The sequence below is a fragment of the Mercenaria mercenaria genome, chromosome 8 (genome assembly GCF_021730395.1).
Source record: "Mercenaria mercenaria strain notata chromosome 8, MADL_Memer_1, whole genome shotgun sequence".
Taxonomy (NCBI): Eukaryota; Metazoa; Mollusca; class Bivalvia; order Venerida; family Veneridae; genus Mercenaria; species Mercenaria mercenaria.
Genome location: NC_069368.1, coordinates 74,960,290 through 74,985,587, shown reverse-complemented (window position 1 = coordinate 74,985,587; position 25,298 = coordinate 74,960,290). Strand labels below are relative to the sequence as shown.

General features: G+C 35.1%; 2 protein-coding genes across 2 annotated transcripts in view; both read left to right on the top strand.

The window, feature by feature from the left end:
* Positions 1 to 13,088, top strand: part of LOC128559103 (uncharacterized) — a 30,134-nt gene extending 17,046 nt beyond the window's left edge. The window contains exon 2 of the mRNA XM_053550206.1: positions 9,513 to 13,088. Within this exon, the coding sequence (XP_053406181.1) occupies positions 9,513 to 9,561 (49 nt within the window). The 3' untranslated portion in view covers positions 9,562 to 13,088. The remainder of the gene's footprint in view (positions 1 to 9,512) is intronic.
* Positions 13,089 to 18,089: 5,001 nt separating this feature from the next.
* Positions 18,090 to 24,905, top strand: LOC128559104 (uncharacterized abhydrolase domain-containing protein DDB_G0269086-like). Its single transcript, XM_053550209.1, has 2 exons — positions 18,090 to 22,648; positions 24,215 to 24,905. Exon 1 carries the CDS (start codon positions 18,195 to 18,197, stop codon positions 19,041 to 19,043), a length of 849 nt encoding a protein of 282 aa, XP_053406184.1. The 5' UTR covers positions 18,090 to 18,194; the 3' UTR covers positions 19,044 to 22,648; positions 24,215 to 24,905.
* Positions 24,906 to 25,298: the final 393 nt, after the last annotated feature.

Below are 25,298 nucleotides of genomic sequence, written 5' to 3'. Positions count from 1 at the left end.
TCACTAATGCCTTGTAGATGACTGTGGACAGCGAAAGGCTGGGGGAGTAAACCCCGACAGTAGGGAGTGTGTAATGTAGGAATGTGCAAACACCGAATTCAGCGCCAAGAAAAAACACAAGGTATCATGGCGTCATCCAAGGTTCAAGCACTGCAATTAGCTTGACCGAATACTAACAAAACGCAGACATCTTAGTCACTTTCTTATTATTAGAAGCTTTGACAGAGCCGATTGTGGCTCAGACCATTTCCTTGTGTGGTCTAGCATCAAGATGCAGAAAAAAGTGCTTCATTAGACAAAACAGTAAGGAAATACTAAAATCAATGTTAGCAAGACAAATTGCCACAAAGTTCCTTTTGGACTCCTCCCTTCTCAGAAACCAAGCCACAACCAATTAATGGAACAACTTGAGGAATGCATTATACGATGCAGTCATTACCATCGTTTGCAAGAAAACTGGATACAAAGAGAAAAACTGGTCCGGCCACAACATGGAGAAACTCACCCATCTGACTGATGCCTAACGCCCTGCCTTGTAAGCCCACAAGGAAAGAACATCCAATGCGGCACATGGCTATCTAGGATCTGCCGGGAATCCTGTCAGGAGAGAAGTACTGCCTTGTGTTAACGACTACTGGTCTGACATCTGCAGAACAATTCAGCTATCCGCAGACACTGGAAATACCAAGGGCATAAATGATGACATCAAAAAACAATATGACCAGGCCTGAAGAAAGCAGCGCCATTCAAATCAAAGACTGGTGCAATTATCACCGACACCGTATAAGCTAAAGCTGTTGACCAGTTGCCACAAGGAAAGGCTCAAGGCAAATGATGCTTCCCAGCTGAAGTCATTGAAAGCCTAGCTTGCTGGAACAATTAGATCAACTAATAGTTCTGTGTTTGAAAGAGAGTGCAGTTCTCCAAGACATAAGAGACGCTAACATCGCAAGACACTACAAGAACAAGAGTGACTGCATTGACTGCAATAACTATAGAGGTATCTCACTGCTCAGCATTGTCGGGAAACTGTTTGTTCGTATTATGCTAACCAGATTACAGCAAATGGCCGAAATATATCCAGAGTCTCGATGTGGTTTACGTGCCAAGAGCTTTACTGTAGACATGATATACTTCATTCGCTCACTCCAAGAGAAATGCCCTGAACAAACCCTTGTGCATCTCCTTCATTGATTTAACAAAAGCGTTCGACCTTTTTAGTTGAGATGGAATCTTTGCAGACGACGCTGACAAAGCTTCAAACAAACACGAATGGCTACAAAGGCTAATGAATAGATGTTCAGAACATATGCTCTCGCCATCAGTCGAAAGAAAACCCAAACTTCCTAGAATCATCATCAACCTTTTCAAAGCTTACCAAAAGAAATGCCTAGAACAGAACAAACCCTTGTACATCGCCTTCATTGATTTAACAAAGTCGTTCGACCTTGTGTGTGGAAATTGACTATTCGAAATGCTTCCAAACTTACGCTGTCCTCCGAAAGTATTCAGCATAATGAGATATTTTGATGTCTTGGAAATCAAACACCCGCCATCATCGACGAAAAGGTATACAAAGCCTGTGTAATCAGTACCCTACTCCAGGGCAGTGAATCCTGGACAACGCATGCAACACAAGATATACAACCCCAGGTGTTTCATCTTCTTTGTCTGTACAGAGTATTAGAAATCACTTTGAAATATAAGATGACCAACAATGACGTCCTCACAAGAGCAGGACTTCCTTCAATGAACACACTCCCCGTTATCGCCGCCTACACTTGTTCGTCCACGTTCACAGAATAGATATTAGACTATTACCAAGGGACCTGCTTTAAAGAAAACTTGCCACATGATCAAGGAGTAGAGGGTTGTCACTACTTCTTTTCAAGGACGCTTTTAAGAGAGACCTAAAAGCATACGGCATAGACACAGAGCCCTGGGAGTCATGAACTGACGGAAGATATCTCTGGAAACAAGAGGTGACTAATGGAGCGAAAGCAAGAGAGGAAGCCATCCGAGACACGACTGCCGAAAAGAAGTGGTACAGACGCAAAGCCAGTCCGTCAAGGACGTCTTCAAACAACAGCAACGCGAATCATAAGCACATATATGCCAGAGATGTAACAGCGTCTGCACATCTCATATAGGCCTCTTAAGTCACGCAGGAAGATGCCCATCCGCTTCATCCCAGGGCATAACACCATAGTCGGCGTAGACTGAAGGATGCCAACAAATCTTCATACTAATCACTCCTGATATTTGTTGAAAATCAACCTACTTGTATATAGCAAGCCGTGTATACACAGTAAAATATGGCAAAGCTATTTTCCTCTGAAAATCATTGAACTACAAAATGTCGACGGTAAACACAATTTTGTTGGGCAATGATCACTTTTGTGAGGTTTAGCTTAAATCCCTCCAGTGGTATCTGAGGCGTTGCTTGTAAAGAAACATTGTGACCATACAGACGAACAGTACTTAATCAATATGTCTTACATGAGAATATGTCTCCCCAACTACATGTGGGAGGCATAATGAAATGTAAATAACCGACACTTATGAATACACTAAAGACAGCGTTTTTCATGGACGTTGCCAGATCAACCGCTGAGGTGTTTAAGACTGGTGCATTGGCAACAAACCACACACTTAAACCATTGTCATGTTCCTATATTACAAGACATTGTGAATCCAAACAGTTACTACAGAAACAAACTGTAAACCTAAAGTATGCTCATTGAATCGCAAACCTATTCACTCACAGACATCGGAACAACAAATCAAATACAATTACGACCACGAAAAAGACGGATAATTGATAGTTACAGAACTAGACCTTATGTCAGGGAAATTTGAGATCTACTTTGCATGTTGTCCCAATCTTCCCCGTCTGCACTATCAGAGAGGAAACCAAACGTAGTGTCCAACTTTATCAGGACATTGCATTTAAAATCCAGTCTATCAAAGAAGAAATAAGTTTATCAAATATTGTAAAAATATTTTCTGCTTTTTTTGTGCTTCGCAGAAAGAGCCCCCCCCCCCCCCCCCCCCACCACCCGAGGTGAAAACAATATCTAAATATGAAAATTTATTAACTACTTCTAACTGAGTATTGTCAAAATAAAAGCCTAAATTTCGTGGTAACATACCCCCTTTCCTGAAAACTATAACTTTTGTCTTTTCGTTATTTACTTTCAGTTTCCACTTTGAACAATATGAATGCAGAATATTCAAATCGAACTGATAGAGGTCATAATGCGATTTCTTCCAGTTTATGATGCTAGAATCCTTATAAAAAAAACCATTGGAAGACAGAACTACTGTCCTACATGTCCTACCATAACCAAGCTTAGTGACTTTCGCAAAAAAATGAGAGATGCTTATCAAAACGTTTACAGATAACAGTGATATCCTCTGACTCGGTGCAAAACAAACAACAAAAACAAAAGTTATAATTCACATATTGATACATGAACATAGTATAAGCTTTGCATACCTCATTTTAATAATCAGGAAAACAAGCTAGCTTGGTATGTAATACAGGTGTTTGCAGTTGGAAAAGTAATTGCCTTTGCTTAAAAATAAAAACAGAATGCTGTTGACAATAGCAAACTGTTCCGGACATCCAAGTTATAGTACGTCGTCATGTCAGTCTTTGCAATTTAAGTTAGTTGGTTAAGGAAAAACGCATTTCCCTGTGCAGCTTTGTCCATTTGTTGGTTTGAACGTCAGTGTCAGATGTCTTGTTGTACAATTGTTCTTATTTTGAACAGAAAAAGGCAACCAAGAAAAGAGCAACCAAAGACATTTACAAGAGAAACAAAACTAACATCCATGGAAGTGAATCTAATGCAACTGTCAATAGTATTATTTATGCTATGAAGAAGGAAGACCAAAACTGGAATCCCCATGGAAATTAAAAAAGTAAAAAGATCAAGAAATAAATGAACCAGCAGTCGCTGAAAGTGAAGAAATGAAATTCATTGTTTCTGAAAGCCAGTTAATTGAATGTTTTGACAAGTGTAATTTGTGTGGATGTAGACAAGCAATTTAAAAAGAAAAACAAACAAATGGAGGGCTATCGAAAGTAGATATAGTATTTGACAAATATTATAAAAGCAGTGAGTAGTAATGGGGACCCCATGTTCACAAAACATTATTTCGCTCTCCACTGAGCTTGAGATTAAAATTTCAGTAGTAAATTCTACTTGAACTTCAAGACAAAATTCGAACTGCGACTGACCATTAGCACTGAATAGTCACTTGAACGTAGTCATTAACTTAATATTTAACTTTAAACATGCAATTAAGATACAAGTGACAAATAAAGTTTTATTATCAAAACATTCAAAACAATAATTTTCTGTTTCGAAGAAATCTCCCTACCTTGCGACCTATCTTTTTGAGCAGATATGAAATAGACATGTAGTAACTACAGAGAATAATGTGACCATTCCTGGTACAAGACGTTTCATTACAATTATGAAAACCAAAATATTAATGAATTTACAATATTTCAGTATACAAGATTGTCGGAATAAAAACTATTTTTACTCTTTTATAGCAAAACAATTTAAGGTAGCTCTGCACGTTTGATAAACCGGAAGTGATGGCGTAACGTCATTTATCCGGAAAATGTAGAAAAAAAGCCTGGATTCGGCGTTCGGAAATGAAAATCATTTTATGAATTAATGATAACCTGTGAGTAAATTTATTAAAATGACACTGTTACTATATTTCTATAGTCATCATATGACATTAAAACATATGACAAGTTAAATAATTCAAAATAATGTCTAAAAATTAGCGTGAAATATTCGGTTCACTTTAATCAAGGTCAAATATCTCAAAAATAAGCACACGGACCTATATATTTTATTTCACCACATTATAGGTCATATGTTTATTTACAACTGTGAGAAGTTTAATCAAAATCTATATTGTAGAAAAATTTCTATTCGCGAAAATGTTATGAAGTTATGATTTTCCCATAGACTACCATTATGAAAAATTGCGCGAGGTCCACATTTTTCAAATTAGTCTAGCAAAAAATCAAGCACACGATCATATCCTTTTTATTTGCTGAATTTTCTAGGTATATTATGAAGTTTTGAAAAATCGGAGTTTGATCAAATTCTACATTGTAGAAAAAATTTCGATCCAAACGTGCAGAACTACCTTAATCGAAGTTTTCTACCGCTTTCAAACACCAAGCAAGTGAATGTACGAAAGCTCAAATTGGGACTCTACTTATCTAATGACCGTAAAATACTATACCTGAGGTAGAAGATACTATTTTATGGCCACAAGACAGCTAAAACACGGGACGAGAAGCTATCCCGTGTTTATAATTTAAGTACATTGTTGCTAAGAAAACAAAATGCCTCACTTGTCCACTCGCAGTTTTTGTAGAAATGTAAAATAACTTGTTGAAACTAAAAACCAAAACGACCGAAACAGAAACTTGCATATTAATATTTGGGCTATATTTTGCCAGCACGTAGTTGAAGTAATTTGTCATTGCTGTTATTGCCGCAATAATACACACTTATTAACCGGTTGCTAGAAAAACAGTTCTTGGCGGACAAAACAGTTTCCGATATTTTTGCCGGTATCTATATTGGGGTAAGTATGTTCAATCCAAGAATCGGTTGGTGCAAATGATGTTAAAAATCTTAATTTCTATGAGAAGAAGCATAAACAAAGAACATGTTCTGTGTTTCCCGTTTAAAGTTATGTATATTTAGTTAGTTATGACGAGTTTAGATTGTCATTTTGTTGAAAAAAATGCAAAAACGAAAGTTTATCGCGTACGTTTTTCAACTTTAGGGCTAAATATTAAGTCAACCTTTAAAATAATGTTGGTTCTGAATATTGTCCAACTTTTTAATCGATAAAACGCAATATTCAACGAGTTATAGACATTAAAACATGATAAGGTCGTACAAAACAAAAATGTGGCAACATTGCACAGTTCAAAATTATTTGTGTAGCGAGACAGAGCAGATATATGTGTTTTGTAATTTTAGTTTGATAAATGGTATAAGTAGTGGTATACAGCTCGTTACTCATTGTATTTTGACTAAAGCCATCGGTACTAGCTCAGCAATGTCTCAGTGAATGAAAATTTATACAGATGTAAGCCTTGGATTTAGTACCTTTATCTATAGACATTTGCATAGTTTTAATAGCAAAGATACTTATTGACTTCTTTCCAGAAACATGGATGAATCTATAATCGAATCGATCGATCCGTCGTTTCATGGCGAGTCACATTAAGATGTTTCAGCTCAAGAAGTAGAACGTGACTCTCTTGTGGTATTTGTGTGAAAAGTGTTACATCAAAGCCCGCTTTGAAAATGCATTTGGTAGACAAGTATCAATGCATGTACACTGTTCTTTGACACTGAAGAAATTTAACATCACACAAAGATGCTAAAAATCAGCCACATTTATGTCCTGCGGAGAACATTTTTCATCGAAGTCAAAGTAAGACAGGCATGCAGTACTGCATGGTGATACAACTGCTTTCTGTAAAACTCTTAATATTTATTCCATATCATGTTCCACACTCGATTATGTTACAAACGCTATACGAAGACACAGGTAAGCGTTACCAACACTCATCGAAGTATTGCTGCTAAACATATTTTCTTATTTTTGAGTTTAAATGTGACTGGAAAGAATTATGCTGAAAATTCGTGACTGGAAAGAATTATGCTGAAAATTCAGATTCTGTTTAATACGTGTTATACTTTATTTTGATCCCGTTTTTCCAGTACACTTTCCCCATGATTTTTTCTTTAGATACATAACAATACCAGTTATGGCATTTATTAACCTGAACTGTTTTCTTTATTTTCTTAATAAATAAAAAAATAATGTCTGAATTTATCATCAAGAATGACTTTGATGGGTTGTCTACGAAAGACCGGTGGTGACTTCGAACTTCATACTTCACTACTTCAAACTTCAAACATAAGACTTCACACTTCATATATAATGCTTCATACACATACAAATAATAGGAAAGTCTAAAGTGTTAAGTCCAAAGTGTGAAGTTTGAAGTCCGCAATTTGAAGTCTGGAGTGTGCAGTTTGAAATGTGAAGCCTGAAGTTTGAAGTGTGAAGTTTGAAGTTTGAGGTTTAAAGTCTGAAGTCTGAAGTTTAAAGTCTGAAGTCTTAAGTTCGAAGTGTGGAGTGTTGAAGTGTGAAGTTTAAAGTCTGAAGTCACCATCGGTCTTTCGTAGTTGTCAGTCTCGCACTTTCTGTACTTTCGATTTTTTGTTTACTTGCTGATGGATTGTTACTAATTTTTTAAAAAAAAAAACCAACATGTACAGTGACACAGAGTTGATTTATGCGTGCGTACGACTTAATTGTAATAAAAAACAGTAAAAAGACCCTTTGGAAGCATAGAACGAAACCAAAAAACCTTAAGTAAGCAAAAAATAGGTAATACACATACTTGCAAATATATTTGCACGTAATTAATTACTTGCGGACGAAATAAGTAATACGCGTGCACATGATAACCAAAACATGTGTACGAAATAGCTAATTTCAATGCACAGTTCTAGAAGTAATGCTTCACGATCTGAATTATCCACGCAATGCTGATTATTGGCTTTCTATTGCGTTCGCACGTATTAGTCATTACATGTTTAACATCACACCAAAAATCATTTGGCGACTTTAAAGCTTTTCATGGTGATGGAAGACCCTTAGAGCCCCTCTGAACATTATTTTATGTAAGGACGGCCATCTGAGTAGAGCAAAACCCCTTCTGCAAGCCGACTGGATAGCTTTCGCACATGAGAGAATTCTACACCCAAAGCGAAATTTAAAGCATATGGTTGGGAGAGGCAAGTGGACTGAACTCTGTCACCTTTACCACTCAGCCGCGGAGGCCTTTCACGTAAGAACTTAATGCGTGCGCATGGATTGTATACAGCAGCCATAAAATGCCCTTTTAAACGATTTTCTGTAAAATTTACACCAAGTCCTATTACAGATGTTGTGGATCATATAACAACTCTATAAAAGATCATTTGGAAGCATATCTAGTGCATCCAAATATTTTTTTCACCAAAAGTAAGGAAAACATGCAAAACTTTATGGAATTTAAGTACTATATATTCATACGATTCAATAGATTGCAAGTTTCTTAAAACGAAGGTAGAAAAAGATGCAGTAATAAAGCAAAATTATCACGAATAAATACATGAGTCAACTGTAAAAGAAGATTGGAGAGAAGAAATAAAAAATAAGATAGAAGAAAAGACTGGAGTAATACACAAGTTTTATTTTGTTTAGAGAAGGAGACGTGGTAAAATTTAAAATTGTCAGAGATTCAAATCAATACTTATCTTTTCATGAATTTTAACTTATAGGAAGAAAAAAAAAGATAACTATGAAAAGATTAGAGTAACTGCATGACTTTCATGAATTGAATTTGAAAAAGAACAACAAAAAGAGATGCAAGAGGGATGATGGATCTTAGCAATGTACAAGTATGTGAATTTCCGTCTTAAAGGGAAATTAAGAGATACAAAATGCGAAATGAAAAGATATTTCAGCAATTGCACGTGAATTTTTACAAACATGGCGGAGGAAAAAGAAAGGTAGTAAAGTGAAAAAGTGAAAAGTGACCAAAGACTGAAGTACATGCAGGAAACTGTAGTTTCAAAAAAGAAAAACAGAAATGCAGTAAACTACATATTTATTAAGTGTCAGACGTTTAAGTAATTGTATGAGTTTTCTTGTGAACCGAAGTTTAAAAATTAGAGGAGAAGAGATTGTGAATATAAAGTATTCGCACACCTGCACAGTCTTGGTGTTTTGATATTCCTCGCCTTAAATATTAAATTTCCTTTTGGTACCTAGAATATGTGATATACGGGGTTTGCAGTAAATAGCCATTCCACTGTCTTTCCGAGATGGCAACTAAATGAGATATTATAAGGTTTCCGATATAGTAGATACACGAGAAAGTAGGTCTGGATATCCCTCCAGCCATTCACGTCTGACACAGCACAGGGTGGTTTGACATTCCAAATCCTTACATTTTGTTCTATAATACTGTATATCACACGGCAACGACTTTGTGGAAACTCCACAGGCAGGTCGCTCAACACGACAAAAATGAAAGTGTTACAGAAGTTAAACCTGAGAACGAAATAATTCGAAATGTCAAAGTTCAATTAAATAATTGTGAGAAAGCAAATAAAACTGAAAATCCGTTGTTAACCGTAACGTTTTTTGTTTCTTGTTACCTAGTACTCGCTTAGTAACCTAAAATGTAAAAATTGAAAAGTATTTTATATGGAACACCTATTTAATTAAGAAGCATTAAGTTTACATTTAAATTTATGCTAACATTGCATAATCATATAATTGTATGCATCAATTTCGGCGACTTTTATTCCAGTCTGTGTAAGACTATAATGTAGAATAATAGTTCAGCTTGTGAACGACAAAAACATACGAATTATATTTTTCTTCTTCAGGCATCATCCGATCATTTATGAAAGTGTCCAAGAAATGGTGTCGACGTAAAAAGAAAATGTACATACGTTTTTCCTACCACTTCAAATGGCTATTGTGATGTTGAGACTTTGTAACACTGTATGTGAGACGTTGTCACATATTTTCTGTTACCGTTGCGATCTTGCAACATTTGTGTATATAACATAAGTTTATTTGTAACTAATTCGTTCCATTGTTCATATTGCTAGTAATAGCTTTTATAGCTTTCACAATTCAAGCTAACCTTTTTAGTTATGAAAACATAGAATAAATGCTTAATAACAAATAATAAATGAATCAGCAAAGTCCCCCGCGGCGACACTGTAACAACGTGGAGATGTTGTCACATGTTATCTTTGAGACTTGACTTACGTTGGAACGTACCTCTCCCGGAATGAAATGCAATTCTCTTATTACATGATTACATGTTTAAATAAGAGCCAATGTGAGTCAACTTACAGTCCCTTATTTTGGGCACTACTCTAAAGAGAAATGATGCTTTTCATGTTTATATAGATAAATCATTTAATTTAAAACTAAAAGATAAATAAGCACAAAGGGGCAGAAACAGCCAAAAGTGGATGTGGGTTGGTCCAAATTAGGGGAATAAGGCGGGGAGTAGCAATGTAAACATCATGAGTATGTCCTGGCCTCATAATCTGTGTGGCTTATCTAATGTAAATGCAAGCAAAGATGTCTAATAAAGTTCACTAAAATATTTAGGTAAAACAAAGGTGATAACTGTCTATACCTTATAGAAGGTACAAGAAGTCTGACGGGTTGAGAAAGGGACAAGAAGCAAAGTATCTTGTATAACGAGATAACAGTGTTTCCGTTTTCTGCTCTCTTGTGGACATCAGCTTCTTTTTGTTGTAGGCCTACATTACAAATGCGTGGCTCTAAGGCTGTTTTGTGTTGTTCTGTGCTTCCGAGAAATTTACCCTTTCTTATTATCTTTTTTAGAAACAATGATTCATTGTGTGCACCCCTGACTCAGATAGTGTATACACAGATTTATATATGTGTATGTATATTAGGGGAGACTATTCTTTGCTATTTTTTGTTATTTTAAACACTAAATCCTGCATTCTGTTGAGTTTTAAGAGAAAGTCATTTCTTTCATTCACTGAAGTTTCGCAAGTGTTTTACTTTTTTACCTGAAGAAAAGTTTGTATTCTAAATGAATTTTTTTTTACAAAGAGTTAAAGATTATAACTTTTGTTATTCACAGTCTTGGTATATGTGATTGAGAGCTGTTATTCTTATTTAGAGACGGTGTTGTATTATTTCTGTATGAGGGTAGTATGGGGGTCCTCCTCCATACAATTTTGCAATTTGTGCATGCCAAAGCGTAAAGTCTAAGAGGATTTCAACACTGAAAATTATGGTTGTCGATTACTGTAGGTTTAAGTTATGTAATGTCAACAAGCTTTGGAAAAATAGTATTTTGAGAAGAAATCTTTTTCAGGGAGCATGATCCTTGTAGAAAGTGGCACTGTAGGTGATTTTGAACATTTCAAACGTCACAAGCTGAATTCTAGTGCGCTTTCAGGATAAAATCATCAGACAGAGTGCTGTCTTATAAATGGAGGAAATATATATATTTAAAAGATGGTGCCCCCACCCATCTCCCTGCTCTTACGTCTAAGCATACACTTTAGATTACAGTTCATATAATGATTATCGGTATAACATATTGCAGTCAAATTTACGCAATACAGCTTTAATACTTTAAAATCAATTTCGCACTCTTCTTTAGCAGAGCTCAGTATTTAAATGTTGATTAAAAAGCTGCTCATCCTTATTAGTAATGACCTACAGATTTTGGCAAAAAGATATTTTCTTTAAAATTGAAGTTTGGCTATATTATGAACACCATAATATTAGTTTTTGTTTCTAAAAATATTCTAAAAATGCCAAATCAAATAAAAAAAGTAAACAAACAACTAATTCTCACGCGTTTCTATAAAATAAGCTCTGTGAGTAATCATGTTTTAAAGCTGTCTTTAAAAAATAGCATTCAAGCCTAAAAAAATCTCTTTCTTCTTGTTGTACGAACTGGCGGCCAGTGCTTTGGATAATGGAGAAAATGTGTTATGTTATCATATTATATACTAACCTTATTATGTTATTGTAGAATATTAATTTCAAAACAAAGAATATAGCTTTCAGATTAATAGAATAATTCGGGTTGTTTTTATAATCTTACTTGGAGCAAGAATATTAATATCCGTCATGTGTTTTCGAATCGGATAGAAATATCCGTCCCGAGGGCACCTGTGCATTGGGTTTTAACGAGGCTTGCTGAGTTACCGCCTATGCGCAGGTGGCAGAGGGATGGATATGTTACCTGATTCGTAAACACATGACTGATATTTTTCTTGCATATCGCATACATATAAGCTTTTTATTCTGACAGAATTCTTTTGGTATACAGCTTTTTTTAAATTATAGTTGATCAAAGTACTTTCTTTGTAGCACTCTTTCTTTTAGTAGAGTATGTACACAAAGCGCGGGAAAGTAACGTCCGTAATAAGTGACGTCATAACGTTTCAGAGACGCACAATAACAAAGTTCCACTTTTCTTTTATCATTTGTAGCGTAACGTTATGTTATGTTCTTACCGTAAGATAACATCATTTTGAGTCGAGAAATATACTATGAGGAACGGAGAGAAACTATCAAGGTACCTGATATTTTCGTATTTTACATAAACAATATAAAATCAGTGCATGAATTGTTAGCTGTCATTAACAGCACGAGAGTCATCCAGCATGAGGGGTGGTTTTTGCCAGCACGGGTAAAATCACCGGAAACGCCAGTCCGGAATGCATGAACATTGTTTTCAGTGCTTTGAGAGGCAGGGATTTCTTCTTTTATGTTGAATCCAGATTTTTTTTTCAAATAAAACCAAAGCCAGGAAAAGGGACGCTACACCCCAGAAAAGGTGCGTGTCATTGGGGTTAGGGTTAGGGTTAGGGTTACACTTGAAATATATCAAATATTGGAGCCAGTCTACAGGTAAACTCAACAGTAAGTTTGAATTTAGCATAGTATAAAATTAGAATGTAGCCACAATGAAATATGGAAAAGGCAAATTAAATGTATTACTTCCAATGTTATATGTAAAGCAGTCAAAAAAGAAAGTTCCTATCTTTACTTTTGGAGGCCTTCAAAATATGAAAGCAATTTGACGTAATTGCAAATTATCAAAGAAAAATATTCAACTAAAATTATGAACAAAACAGTAGAGGCAAATTTGACATCTGCATTAAAACCTGGGTTCTGTCTGTGTGTAATTTTTCTGCTGTTTTGCTTCACAAATTATGTTCGTGAAATAAGCACTCATTCTCTAAACTAGGTAAGTGTGAACTAATCACAGAAATGCTCTTGAGAAAACATTACAGGAAAAAAGAAAATGACACGGTGCAAATGTGTTCTTAAAACTACATCAGTAAAATGTACTGTTTAACAATATACTTTAATTGTAATGTAATACTTGAGATATTACTGTGAACATAAACTGCATCTCATGATTTTATAATTTTTATCATTGCTTTTTCAGCTGCAGAAACCATTTTATAATTTTGTTTTGCAGCTATCAATATAATTTTTACTCTTTCAGCTGAATTGAAAGATATAGTTGATATTCATATAATTGTGTATAATATATAGTTGTATATGCTGTTAATATATTAGCATAAACATAATTATATTATTATTTTAGTTGTAACCATGTTGTTGTTTTGAAATGTCAACAGACATTTTTCAAAGCAGGGGAGAATATCACAGGGAAAAAAATAATTTGGTATTATCATACCTAAAACTACTGATGCAAGAGAGAATGTATAACAATTTTTGACTGCACACTAAATCTCACAAAATCACGTTTTTGGCGGTAACTAAAAATATATATGTCAGCAGACACATTTTTCTTCAGAAGAACAGTCATGAAGTTCTTCCATTTACAAACTTGAAGGACCTCGGACATTCTCCTATTCAGATTGTCTGTCCAATTAAGTAAAAACTGACCTATGCCTTGACTTCTGAAATAGCATAGTAAAGATAGTTAAAGACCATTTCTTGATATATTCGAATGAATTTTACAAGTTTGTTAAGAATGACTTTGTAGACATTTCTCATTCTTATTTCTATTGAAATATGAATATTAATCATTTTTTACGTTCTAAACATCTTTTCCCCCAGTAACGCAACAAAATATGTTACATGCCTATGTAAATAATTATTATATACGTGTGCTGCAAAAATGGTACTTGGTCACACGGTGAAGGAAGTGTTAAAATTTGAAAAAAAATAATACATACATGGTGTCAGCAAATGAATTTTATAAAAAAATATTTTGACACTCATTGAATGTGTTTCGTAAACCTTACATATCTACAGCTTTATTCGTTTTTGTAAATATTTCAAACATAGAAAACACTATAATAAATAAATAGTGGACAAAGAAAGTCAAGCTTGAAAGCAGATTAATCCTGATGCGTAGATCTTATAGAGTTTTCAACCAGGTATGCTGCCTCTTGACAATCTAAGTCCGTCGACTGAGAGTCATCAGGGTTGAGACAATTGCGTTTGTCGCAAGTCATGAACCAAGCATATTGCTAAGACATATACAACTAGATGTATGTTTCTTCAACCTAAACATGATAGAGAGATATAGACGGCCTTTTATGGGAATAGTGTCACTGTGGTGCAAATGCCTTTTTATACCTTTTGTAGGACACAACTATGGCACACCTAGAATGCATTTTAAGAACAACCTTTGCTTTAATTCGAACCAAAGAACCACTGAATCTAACATCCTCAACTCTAACAGAACTACACTAGACACCAACTCCTGAACTGACCCTGGTGCCTTCAGAACTAACATTGACGCCCCTAGAACTAACACTGACGCCCCTAGAACTAACACTGACTATGATTAAGCCACTATATATCTGTGCTGAGAGTGACCGCCCTTGACAAGGAGAGTTATCCTACACTTACTCACTCTTACATGTGCGTTGCCCTACTTCTCCCAGTGATCCTATTATGTACTAGTGTACTGTATACATCCTAGATACAGTATTTTTATTTGTGTGTATTAGCAAGCTTGTTACTTGCATATACTTTTTACCTACTCTTACGTTTTAGTGCTACACAGTTGTGTTATACCTACACTTTATGTATAGGATATAAGACGAAAACATCCAATATTTAACATATTGGGTCGTTTGAGGCTTATATCTTACTTAAAACATTGTTTTTATGACATAAACAATAACAAATTACGTATAAACCATTAACGTAAAGTATTCTTCAATTAATTCGGTTTTTATTTACTTTACCGCATTTAATAACAGTTACTATATGATTATGAAATACTCTGCAGATCCTCATGACCATTTTACGCACGTTTTTCTCATAATGCTCGATTGCTTTTTTCTCGGGTTTTTCGCCTTCGTAATATTGGACTTTCGTTAGCCCGGGATTCTCGTGATACTATTAACTGTGTTTATACATGCACGGAATAAGCAGTAGTATTCTCACGAGTGGCGGCGGGAGTAAAGAAATTTTGTGACATTTTAGAAACAAAAACAGGATTAATTTTAATTCATTGCAAGGGTAAAGTGATTCTGTTCTTTTTATTTAAGTGTGTGCAAGGAAACCTTCTTTGTGTTAAAATTTACAAGGGTATGGCGGATGAGGATAATGTTTCACTGAAAGCGTAGTTGGAATCGGACAGCTGGGGGAAATGACTGCTGCATGTGCACTAAATGAGAAAATGGGTTGTTTGTTTACATGCCTGGCAATTTACTGTTGTTGTGATTTATTTATTCAAATTTAGTGCAAGAAGACTTTCAGGGCCAGTATTCATAAAGAATCTTAGATAGAAATATATCTTAGAAGTCAACATTTTCTAAGTTTTTCTCATTTTTGGCTTAAAATGTGTCTTAGAAACACTTTTGCCTAAGAATTGTACTAAGAACAAAATTTGGCTTAGAAATTATCTTAAGTAGGTGAATTTTCTCTTAAAATTTAAGACAGGTGGCCATTTATCTTAACTTTTAAGGATTATCTTTGAAAAGTAAAAATAGAATGGACGCCAATGACCGCAATTAACAGTTTTTCATGAATTGCATATTTACTGTATAGACTTATTAGAATATTAAGCTTAATTTAACTTGTGACAGGCTTTTCTAATTTCTTATTAAATATAGACATAGAAATGAAACTAAGAAAAAAATTATTCTTATACTTTTTTCGCTAAGATTTTTCTAAGTCGTTTTATGAACAAGAACTTAAGAATATCTCTTAACTAAGTCTAAAAAATTAAGATAAGAAATATCTTAGAGGTGATTCTAAGATTCTTTATGAATACGGGCCCAGAACAGACATTTTTAATATTTTATCGGATACAGCTACTGGTAAGTCCAAATCATACTAAACTTGTGATATTATTTTCGTTCCTTTTAACTGGTTGATACAGACGCATAGCGAGGCGGAAGCTGAAAAGTAAGGAAAACTTGATTTCAATATGAATTTTATTTATAATGCACCCGAGGCTACTCTTATTTAAGTTATTATCACAAAGGATGACAGTGCCTGAGGCACCCAAAGGGGAAATATATGTAATGTAGTCCCAACTGGAGTACTGAAAAATATATTTGATATCATTCACTTTGAATTTATTAGATTTTTTTCACTAAAATCTCATTATTTTATAAAAAACAGAATAAAATGAAATAGAATATACGAGTACAAAATTAAAAGATATTGCGACAAGACTATGGTTCATGTAAGTACAAGTGTCCCTTAATTGCAGTTGTTTTTCTTTTCCAATAGGCAGTCTCACAGACTGAAAAAATGTGAGCAAATGCTTCACACTGGCTTCAGACACAAGACATGAAGGCAATTTGTTCTACGTAGGGTGCTATAAACGTTTATATTTTGAAAGGAACATCCTGTTGTTTTTTTTTTTACAGTCTTTTTTTTCAATACGGATGTAATACTCAAAAAAAACATGACCTGTAACTATCAATACCCACAACAAAAATATAAGCTGCACCCTGAGAAAACCAACAAAGTGGTTTTGCGACCAGCATGGATGCAGACCAGCCTGCGCAGTCTGGTCAGGATCCATTTTGTTTCCTTTCAAAGCCTTCTGCAATTAGACAAACTGTTATCGAACAGCATGGATCCTGACTAAACTTCGCGGATGCCCAGGCTGGTCTTGATCCATGCTGCTCGCAAACGCACTATGTTGGTTTTCTCATGGCGCGGCTCATATCATTTACAAGGGTTTACATGAACATTCAGAAACGTGTTAGCATTTGTTTAGTTTTTTTCTATGTACAGATGTACGGTTAAATTTGGAAAGTGTGGATTGTAACAAAAAATAAGCTATGTATGAGGATGCAATGATTCACTTAACTTTCGTAAATCGTAAATTATTATTATTATTTTTTTTATGCTCCCCAAAGGGCGAGCGTATAGTTGCCACTTTGTCCGTCCGCCCGTCCGTCCGGAGTATAACTTGAAAAGTATTAACGGCATTTTATTGAAATTTCACATAATCATGGAGGCCATTGAGACAAAGAGCAGTTTCAAAGAACCATAACTCTACCTTACCTGGCTTTTGGATTATCTCCATTTATTATACAAAATAAGGATTGTCCGGGCATTACTTGAAAAGTATAAATGATATTTCATTGAAACTTCACAAAATGATAAAGGCCATTGACAGTACGGCCTCAAAGAACTATCATGATCGGTCTTATAAATCTGCTTTTTAAACAGAGAGGAATAAATTCTTGAACAGTTTTTAAAACTGGAAACGTGAACAATATTGAGGAAATTGTTGCTCTAGAAAGTTGTCATTTAGGGAGTAAGACTACGTTGACGCATGCAAAAAAAATATAATGCTATTTTTAAAATTTTGCGATTTTGTCCATATTTATTAGGCATCTAGATCTATACATGAAACTTAGTTTTGATATTAATTTTCCTTTTTATTATCAGCGCTGTGTTATTATATTGGACTTTTTTAAATTTGATTACAATATTTTTCTATATGGAATTAAACTATTGATAAGTATTGGACTACACAAGGACATTGATTCTGTATATAAATCGTTTTCCTCGTGCAGTCCAATATTAAATACACAGTCCAATATTAAAATAATATTGGACTCCACGTGGAAAATACTGTACTAAGTCCCATTCAAAGCAGTCCAATATTAAAAATAAAGTACAGCGAGTACAAAGGAGTGACGTCATGACAATGTTTTAACATAGGATAAAGCACTTTGGTTTATTTTTGTTTCACTAAAGTGTTAACACTAGTCGATCATTACTTGGTAAGGCTACGGTATTGTTATAGCCTACTGTCACTGTACATTGTTGATTGTTGCCTATGCAACCTTGATTGACACATAGTACTGTTGCGCAACTTAGTGTATTATCATTTTAGGGAGGACGTTTGTGTAGTATATACGTAGAGTATAGTATTTTGTTTTGGCTTCAGTGGTAACTGTAGAGCCTTAGTGTCAACTAGTGTAGTCTAGTATTCCCTCACGATTGTTTAACTAGTGTTTCAGGTTGTTATAGTAGCTGTTGTACTGTAGTGTTGTTTAGTGTTAATATAGTGTAATTATATAAACATGAGTAGTGTAGGGGAGTTAACAAAGGTTGGACAGATGTTAGGTTATGAAGGAGAGGAGTTACGTAACTTTATTAAGGAAGAACAGGCTAGGAAACGTGAGGAAAGACATAGTAGATTAGAGGCAGAGAAAGATAGATTAGAAGTAGAGAAATTAAGAGCAGAGGCAGAGACGGAAAGGTTAGAAGCAGAGAAAGAAAGAGAGAAAGATAGGTTAGAAGCTGAGAAATTAAGAGTAGAGGCAGAGACGGAAAGGTTAGAAGCAGAGAAGGAAAGATTAGAGTTAGAATCTAGGTTACAGAAAGAAAAGATAGAATATGAACGACAAAGTATCTTAAGAGCTGAGAAGGAAAGATTAGAGTTAGAAGCTAGACTACAGAAGGAAAATATAGAATATGAACGTAAGTTAGAACTAGATAAGTTAGAATATGAAAAGGAGAAGTTAATGTTAGCTAGGAAGTTAGAAACAGGGAAGGAGGAAGCAGAAAGTAGGAAATTAGAAACAGAGCATAAGTTTAAGAGAGACTTAGAAACGATGAGTAAGAAAAAGGTAAAGGTTAAGATGTCTCCCTTTGATGAGAAAATTGATTCCATGGATGCATACTTGAATGCGTACGAAACGTACGCTGTTGCGCAGGATTTTGATAAAGAGACATGGTCAATAATCTTACCGTTCCTTCTTAAAGGTACGGCGAGAGAGGTTTTTGATAGGCTTCCGTCAGAAGACCGGAAGGACTATGATAAACGGAAGGCCGCTTTGCTACGTCAGTTCGAACTCACTGACGATGGCTATCAGAAAAAGTTTAGAACAGAAAGGCCCCGTGATAATGAGACCTTTGTGATGTTTTAGCCAGAATAAGTAGGTATTTAGACGGTTGGCTAAGGTTAAGTAAGGTAGAAAAAACTTACGAAGGGTTGTTAGATTTTATGCTTAGGGATCAATTCTTATATGTATGTAACAGAGAACTATATCAGAATTTGATTAGTAAGAGGTTAGTTAAAGCTAGGGATGTTTGCAAAGACCCGTGGAGGTCCCAAGTATGTCGTGAATCGAACCAATAACGACCGAAGCCATAAACCATATGAAATACCTCAGAGACAGTTTCCTATTAATCGTAATGCAGGCAATAGTAATAGAGGTAGTAGTAATGGTGCAAATAGAGGTAGAGGTTATCAACCCTTTGGTGTACTGAAGTGTACTAATTGTGGTCATATAGGACATAGCTCATATTACTGTAGGATTGAAAAGTCCAATAATAGTGCTAATGCAACAGCAGAGGTAGAGGTAGAGCAGGAACAGGAAAATAGTAAAGGGGAGAATAGAGTTAGCAAGGAAAATAGAAATAGAGGTACAGGTAGTAATCAAACTAGAAGTAGAGGTAGAGGAAGAAATAGAGATAGAGATAGGAGCAAGTCAAATAGGTCGGAGAGTGGAAATAGTATTTTAGAACTCAGTGATGTTGAGGAGTTAGGTACGCTTAGTGTAAGTACATGTCCTACATTACCCGGCACTTGTAATGGTAGGGATGTAATCGCTATGCGAGATACAGGTTGTACATGTGTGATAGTGAAACGGGATTTAGCTGAAGCAAGGTAGTTTGTAGAGAAAACCCGTAGATGTAAGTACATAGATGGGAGTGAACACAGGCTAGATGTAGCTAGAGTACATATTGATTGTCCGTATTTCAAGGGTACAATAGAGGCGTTGGTTGTAGATAATCCTACCAATGATGTTATAAATTGTAATGTAGAGGGAGCTGTAGAACCTTAGTTTAGTAGCTTAGCGTCAGCAGTAGAAATTAGGGCGCAAGCCAAAGTTAAGAAGCAAATAAAGCTTAAAGTTCCGTCTCAGATTTTAGATATATCTAGAGAGGAATTCTTAGAAAAGCAACAGAAAGATAGAACTTTAGATTTGTGTAGAAGGAAAGTTGAGGAAGGTACGATTAAGCAGTGTAGAGGTAATGGTTCAGTTAGGTTTGAGATTAGGAATAAATTGTTATATAGAGAGTATATCGCCAAAAATGTAGATAAAAGTAGACAGCTGGTTATACCTAAATGTTTTAGGGAAACTGTGCCGAAAGTTGCACATGATTCGTTACTGTCAGGTCATCTAGGTGTAAGGAAAACTAGTGATAGGGTATTAGGTGAATTTTACTGGCCAGGAGTAATGGCAGAGGTTAGGAGATACTGTCAGTCATGTACTATATGTCAACGTATTATAGCTAAGTGTAAAGTAAGCAAAGTTCCTTTAGGAAAAATATCTTTGATTGATACTCAGTTTAAGAGAGTTGCTGTCGACATTGTTGGTCCGATCGAACCCATGACTGAAAGGAAAAACAGATATATTTTGACTATGGTAGATTATGCTACTAGATATCCGGAAGCCATAGCACTACCTAGTATTGAAACTGAGAGAGTAGCAGAGGCATTAGTAGATATGTATAGTAGATTAGGAGTTCCAGAGGAAATGCTTACCGACTGTGGATCGCAGTTTACGCCAGACCTTATGGCAGAAGTTAGTAGATTATTGTCATTCAGGCAGTTAACTACAACACCGTATCACCCTATGTGTAACGGTTTAGCAGAGAAGTTTAACGGTAGTTTAAAGCAAATATTGAAGCGTATGTGTAGTGAAAGACCTAGAGATTGGGATAGGTATTTTAATGCTATGTTGTTTGCTTACCGTGAAGTTCCGCAAGAAAGTTTGGGTTTTTCTCCCTTTGGGTTACTTTACGGCAGAACAATCCGTGGACCGATAACTGTTCTCGGAGAGTTATGGGCTGGTAAGATGGAGAATGGTGAGGTTAAAACCACTTACCAGTATGTTATGGATTTGCAAGAAAAGTTGGAGGATACGTGTAAGATAGCTTAGCAACAGTTAGCGAAAAGTAGTGCTAGATACAAGAAGTATTACAATAGGAAGGCTAGAAATAGGAGGTTTAAGGCAGGTGGTAAGGTACTTGTATTGTTACCTACGAAACATGATTAGTTGTTGTTACATTGGAAGGGTCCTTACGTAGTAGTAGAGGTAGTAAATAGACTAGATTACAGGATAGATGTAGACGGAAAGTTGAAAACTTTTCACGAAAACATGCTGAAACAGTACTGTGAAAGGAAGGATGATAGTAAGTCTATATTAGATAAGGGTATATTAAGTAAGATTGGAGCAGCTATTGTAGAGGAGGATCAGAGAGATTATGATAGATTAGATCCGAATGAAAGTAGTGATGAGTTGTCGAGTAGAGTAGGAAAGGATATAGTTTTATGTCCTATAAAGTAGGGTACAGAAACGTAAAAGATGTAGAGATAAATTCAGAGATACCGGTAGTATGTAAGCAGGAAGTAGATTTGTTAGAAAATTTCTCAGATATTGTCAGATATTTATTATATATATATATATTTTTATTGATATTTTTAAGTTTATCCCATATTTTGCCGCCATTGCAGTTCCACTCACAGATATGACGAAAAAGGGTCAGCCAAATCTTGTAGAGTGGGGTGAAAGTCAAGAAAAGGCTTTCCAGACTTTGAAGGCTAGCTTTATGGGTCCGCCTATTTTGAAGTTGCTAGATTTAGATAAGACTTTTATATTGAGAGTAGATGCTTCAGATGTAGGTTTATGCTCTGTATTGCTTCAGGAACGTGATGGAGAGAAATTACCTGTAGCGTATGTTAGTAGGAAATTGCTACCTAGGGAGCAAAATTACTCCGTGATAGAGAAGAAGTGTTTAGCGATAGTATGGGCAGAAGCTAAGTTTCACTGGTATTTGTTCGGTAAAGACTTGTCTTAGAAACAGATCATCAGCCGCTCACTTACTTGAATAAAGCTAAACTTAGCAATTCCAGGTTGATGAGATGGGCATTGGCATTGCAGCCATATAGGATCAGTATTAGAGCAATTCCTGATAGAGAAAATGTAGGTGCAGATTATTTGAGTAGAGTGTTGACAGGTGGCTATATTATATTGTGTACAGATAGTAACAGTGTATTTTTGTTCTTTACAGTACGTCATTTTGTTTTCATCTAAGAAAATTATAAATTTTCCTTTAAAAGGGGGACGTGTGTCACAAACTGACATACGGGCCTCAATGTATCTGTAGTTTAAATACAGGTATTGCATCATCTTTTGTATTTTTTTTTAGTTATTGAGGTAAATGTCAGATTTTACGCATAAAATACCTCTCATGTTTTTCCCCAAAACACTATAATGGGCCATAAATTGTCCAATTTCAATCCGCGCCAAAGTAGTAAGATTTCCCGGCTATATCGTGAGCCCGTGAAAATGTTAATAGTCTGAGTTCATGCGTATGTCGTGAGTCCCATGAAATTTAGTATTTGGCGGGACATATCCCTACAAATAGACTGGACTAGATATGCCTAGTGCACACCATTTTCGACATTAGACGACTTTACGTCAAATTGATTTTTCTTGGTAGAAATTTATGCTCGATCGAGGTAAGAAGTTTATTTGTTAGATTTTTGTATAATTTTGGAATTACGATTTTTATTTAGTATTTTTTTGTTCATTCTACAGGATTTTGCAACATTTACTTTTCGGCAAGAGATTAGCTAGCTTCGGTATGTCAGGCTAATTTATTAAATTTTTCAGACTTTTGCAATTTATATCGAAAGAGAAATCTAAAATGTTTCGTTTGTGTAAGTTTTGTACCGAAATTTGTGTAACATGATAATTGTAAAGTACCCTTTGTCATAAACATATGTCAAACATTTCGTTGTTAATTATGGAACGCCGTTACTGCATTGCATTGTAATGTATAAATCTATGTGGCAAGTCTAGTACCGTGTATGTAATATGGTATTGTAATTTGAAATTATTGTGTGCCAGTCTATAGTATATACATACAATGTTCGTTTTGTTGTGTGGCATTTGATATTATATTGAGACCAGCTATTGTATAACGTTTAAATTGCATTGAATTTTGTTAATTTGTAGTTGTAAATAATAGCAGCAGTTTATCATTTCCTTATCTATAATTTTTCATCATAAACTTTTCATATCTTTTCTATATATTAACTTTAGACTTGTAAGTCATTAATTTTAGAAATAATGGAAGTAATAAGTGACGTATTGTAATCACTTGACGTAAAAACTTATATAAAAGCACATATATTTTGTATAAGTAGCACGTATTATTCTGTATGGTATTGCTCAAAGCGAAGTAAACAAAATGCAACGAATTCAGAACATGTGTGCAAAACTTGTCCTAAATCGAAGAAAATATGACAGTTCCAAGCAAGCGCTGTATGACCTTCACTGGCTACCAATCAAAGCCAGAATCACATTCAAAATGCTCACCTACATGTATAATTGTTCAGTTGGAAACTCTCCAGAATATCTTTCTGAACTTCTCGTAAAACAAACACAGACAAGGAATTTGCGTTCTTCAAATTCCGTTACTGGGTGTTTCGTTGTTCCTTTCAACAAGCGCAAAACGTTCAGCGGCAGAAGTTTTGGTACTGTTGGACCTAAACTCTGGAATGAATTGCCTCTCAAAATAAGGAACTCAGACACAATAGATGTTTTCAAAAAGAAGTTGAAAACTCATTATTTTGGAAATTACTACGCACTCTTTTAGAAACTGTGACTATATTTTTTAAGAGATTGAAGTAACGTGAACTGGATGATTTTATTGTGTAAATACATTCGAATTCTTACTTGATAACAAACAGCTGTCTTACCGTATCTTAATGTTCTAATATTTTATTAATCTTATCTGATGTCTGATCTTTTTTTTATTAATGCTTACTAAATAGTTTATTCACAATGATATTTATGCTCATTTATGTTATATGTCATTAAATATCTTAATTTTTTGTCGTATTTTTATGTATTTGTAAAACGCCATTGAATATGTTTTCCGTAAAAATAGGCGTTTAATCAAATAGAACAGTTTCAGTATTATTTACGGGAGCCTACGAAGGTATGGTGTACCCAAAGGAGCAGTTTTATGCCCTGACTTGTGTTTTGCTATGGTGCTTACCATATGTTATATATTTTAGCTTCTTCCACCAGACGACTTTTACCTGGCGATGATGTCACGACCCGGAAGTACAATACCAGCGGTTCACTTGTCTTCACTCGCCTGGTTGTGATTTTCCCAGCGCAGAGCTTTCGTCCCATGGTTGTGCCGTAACCGCAAAGACGATGACTTTTGCAACAACTGAAACATCTCAGGGATGCAAACACCTACCATCATAGGGAGCCAAAACGGAGTCACAGTTTTCACGGTTTAGAGGGACTTTACTTGAAGATATGTTGCTTATTTCTTGTGCTACTTAAAGTTCGAAGTTAACGGAAACACCTGGGTCACGGAACTGTTAGTGTTAGGACTTTATACCTGTTAAAAGAGATACTGAGCTGAGACTTTTTTTTTTTTTGGTTCATTGTTTCTTACAATAAGATTTTTTTCACTTTTCATTTATTCATTGTAAATAATCATTATAATCATTTTCTGTAAATAAATTTGTAAATATTGTAATGTGTGTTGATTTGTTCTGGTAGTTATTGTCCCCGGTACGTCCATCCTATCACTAAAAGTTAATCTATTTTTAATAGACATACCTTAAATGCATATGCTTAATTAACTAAAATACACATTTTACATTTTTCAAAAAATATGACCCTCAGTCACAAACTGTTAGAATATTAAGACAACGGATATGATTGACATTCCTGTTCAATTGACTTGCAGTGAGATCACCTAAGAGCGCACAATGTCGAAAGTGGTTGAATAGGAATAGCGTTAAAACGAGAAGGTTTTGGTGAGGAAATCGTAGTACAGGGGGTAGCACTTTCAAATAGGTTTCGAATCATGTGCATGATATTAACACAATATATTGAATAAAAAACTTACGCCCTGATTTCTGTTTACCTTTCCATTTTCACTTTCCAGCTCAAAATGACGTAGCGCGATCACGTTATTGGACACACGGATTTAACTAAAGCATGGATATATTGTATTTTGTGTTTTTTTGGGGGGTTGGGGGCAGAGCTTGTCATCCATTTCACTGGAGATCAATAATCAATATATGCTATTTATACGTGTAGTATACTTTATCAATGTATAAAAAATTAATGATAATG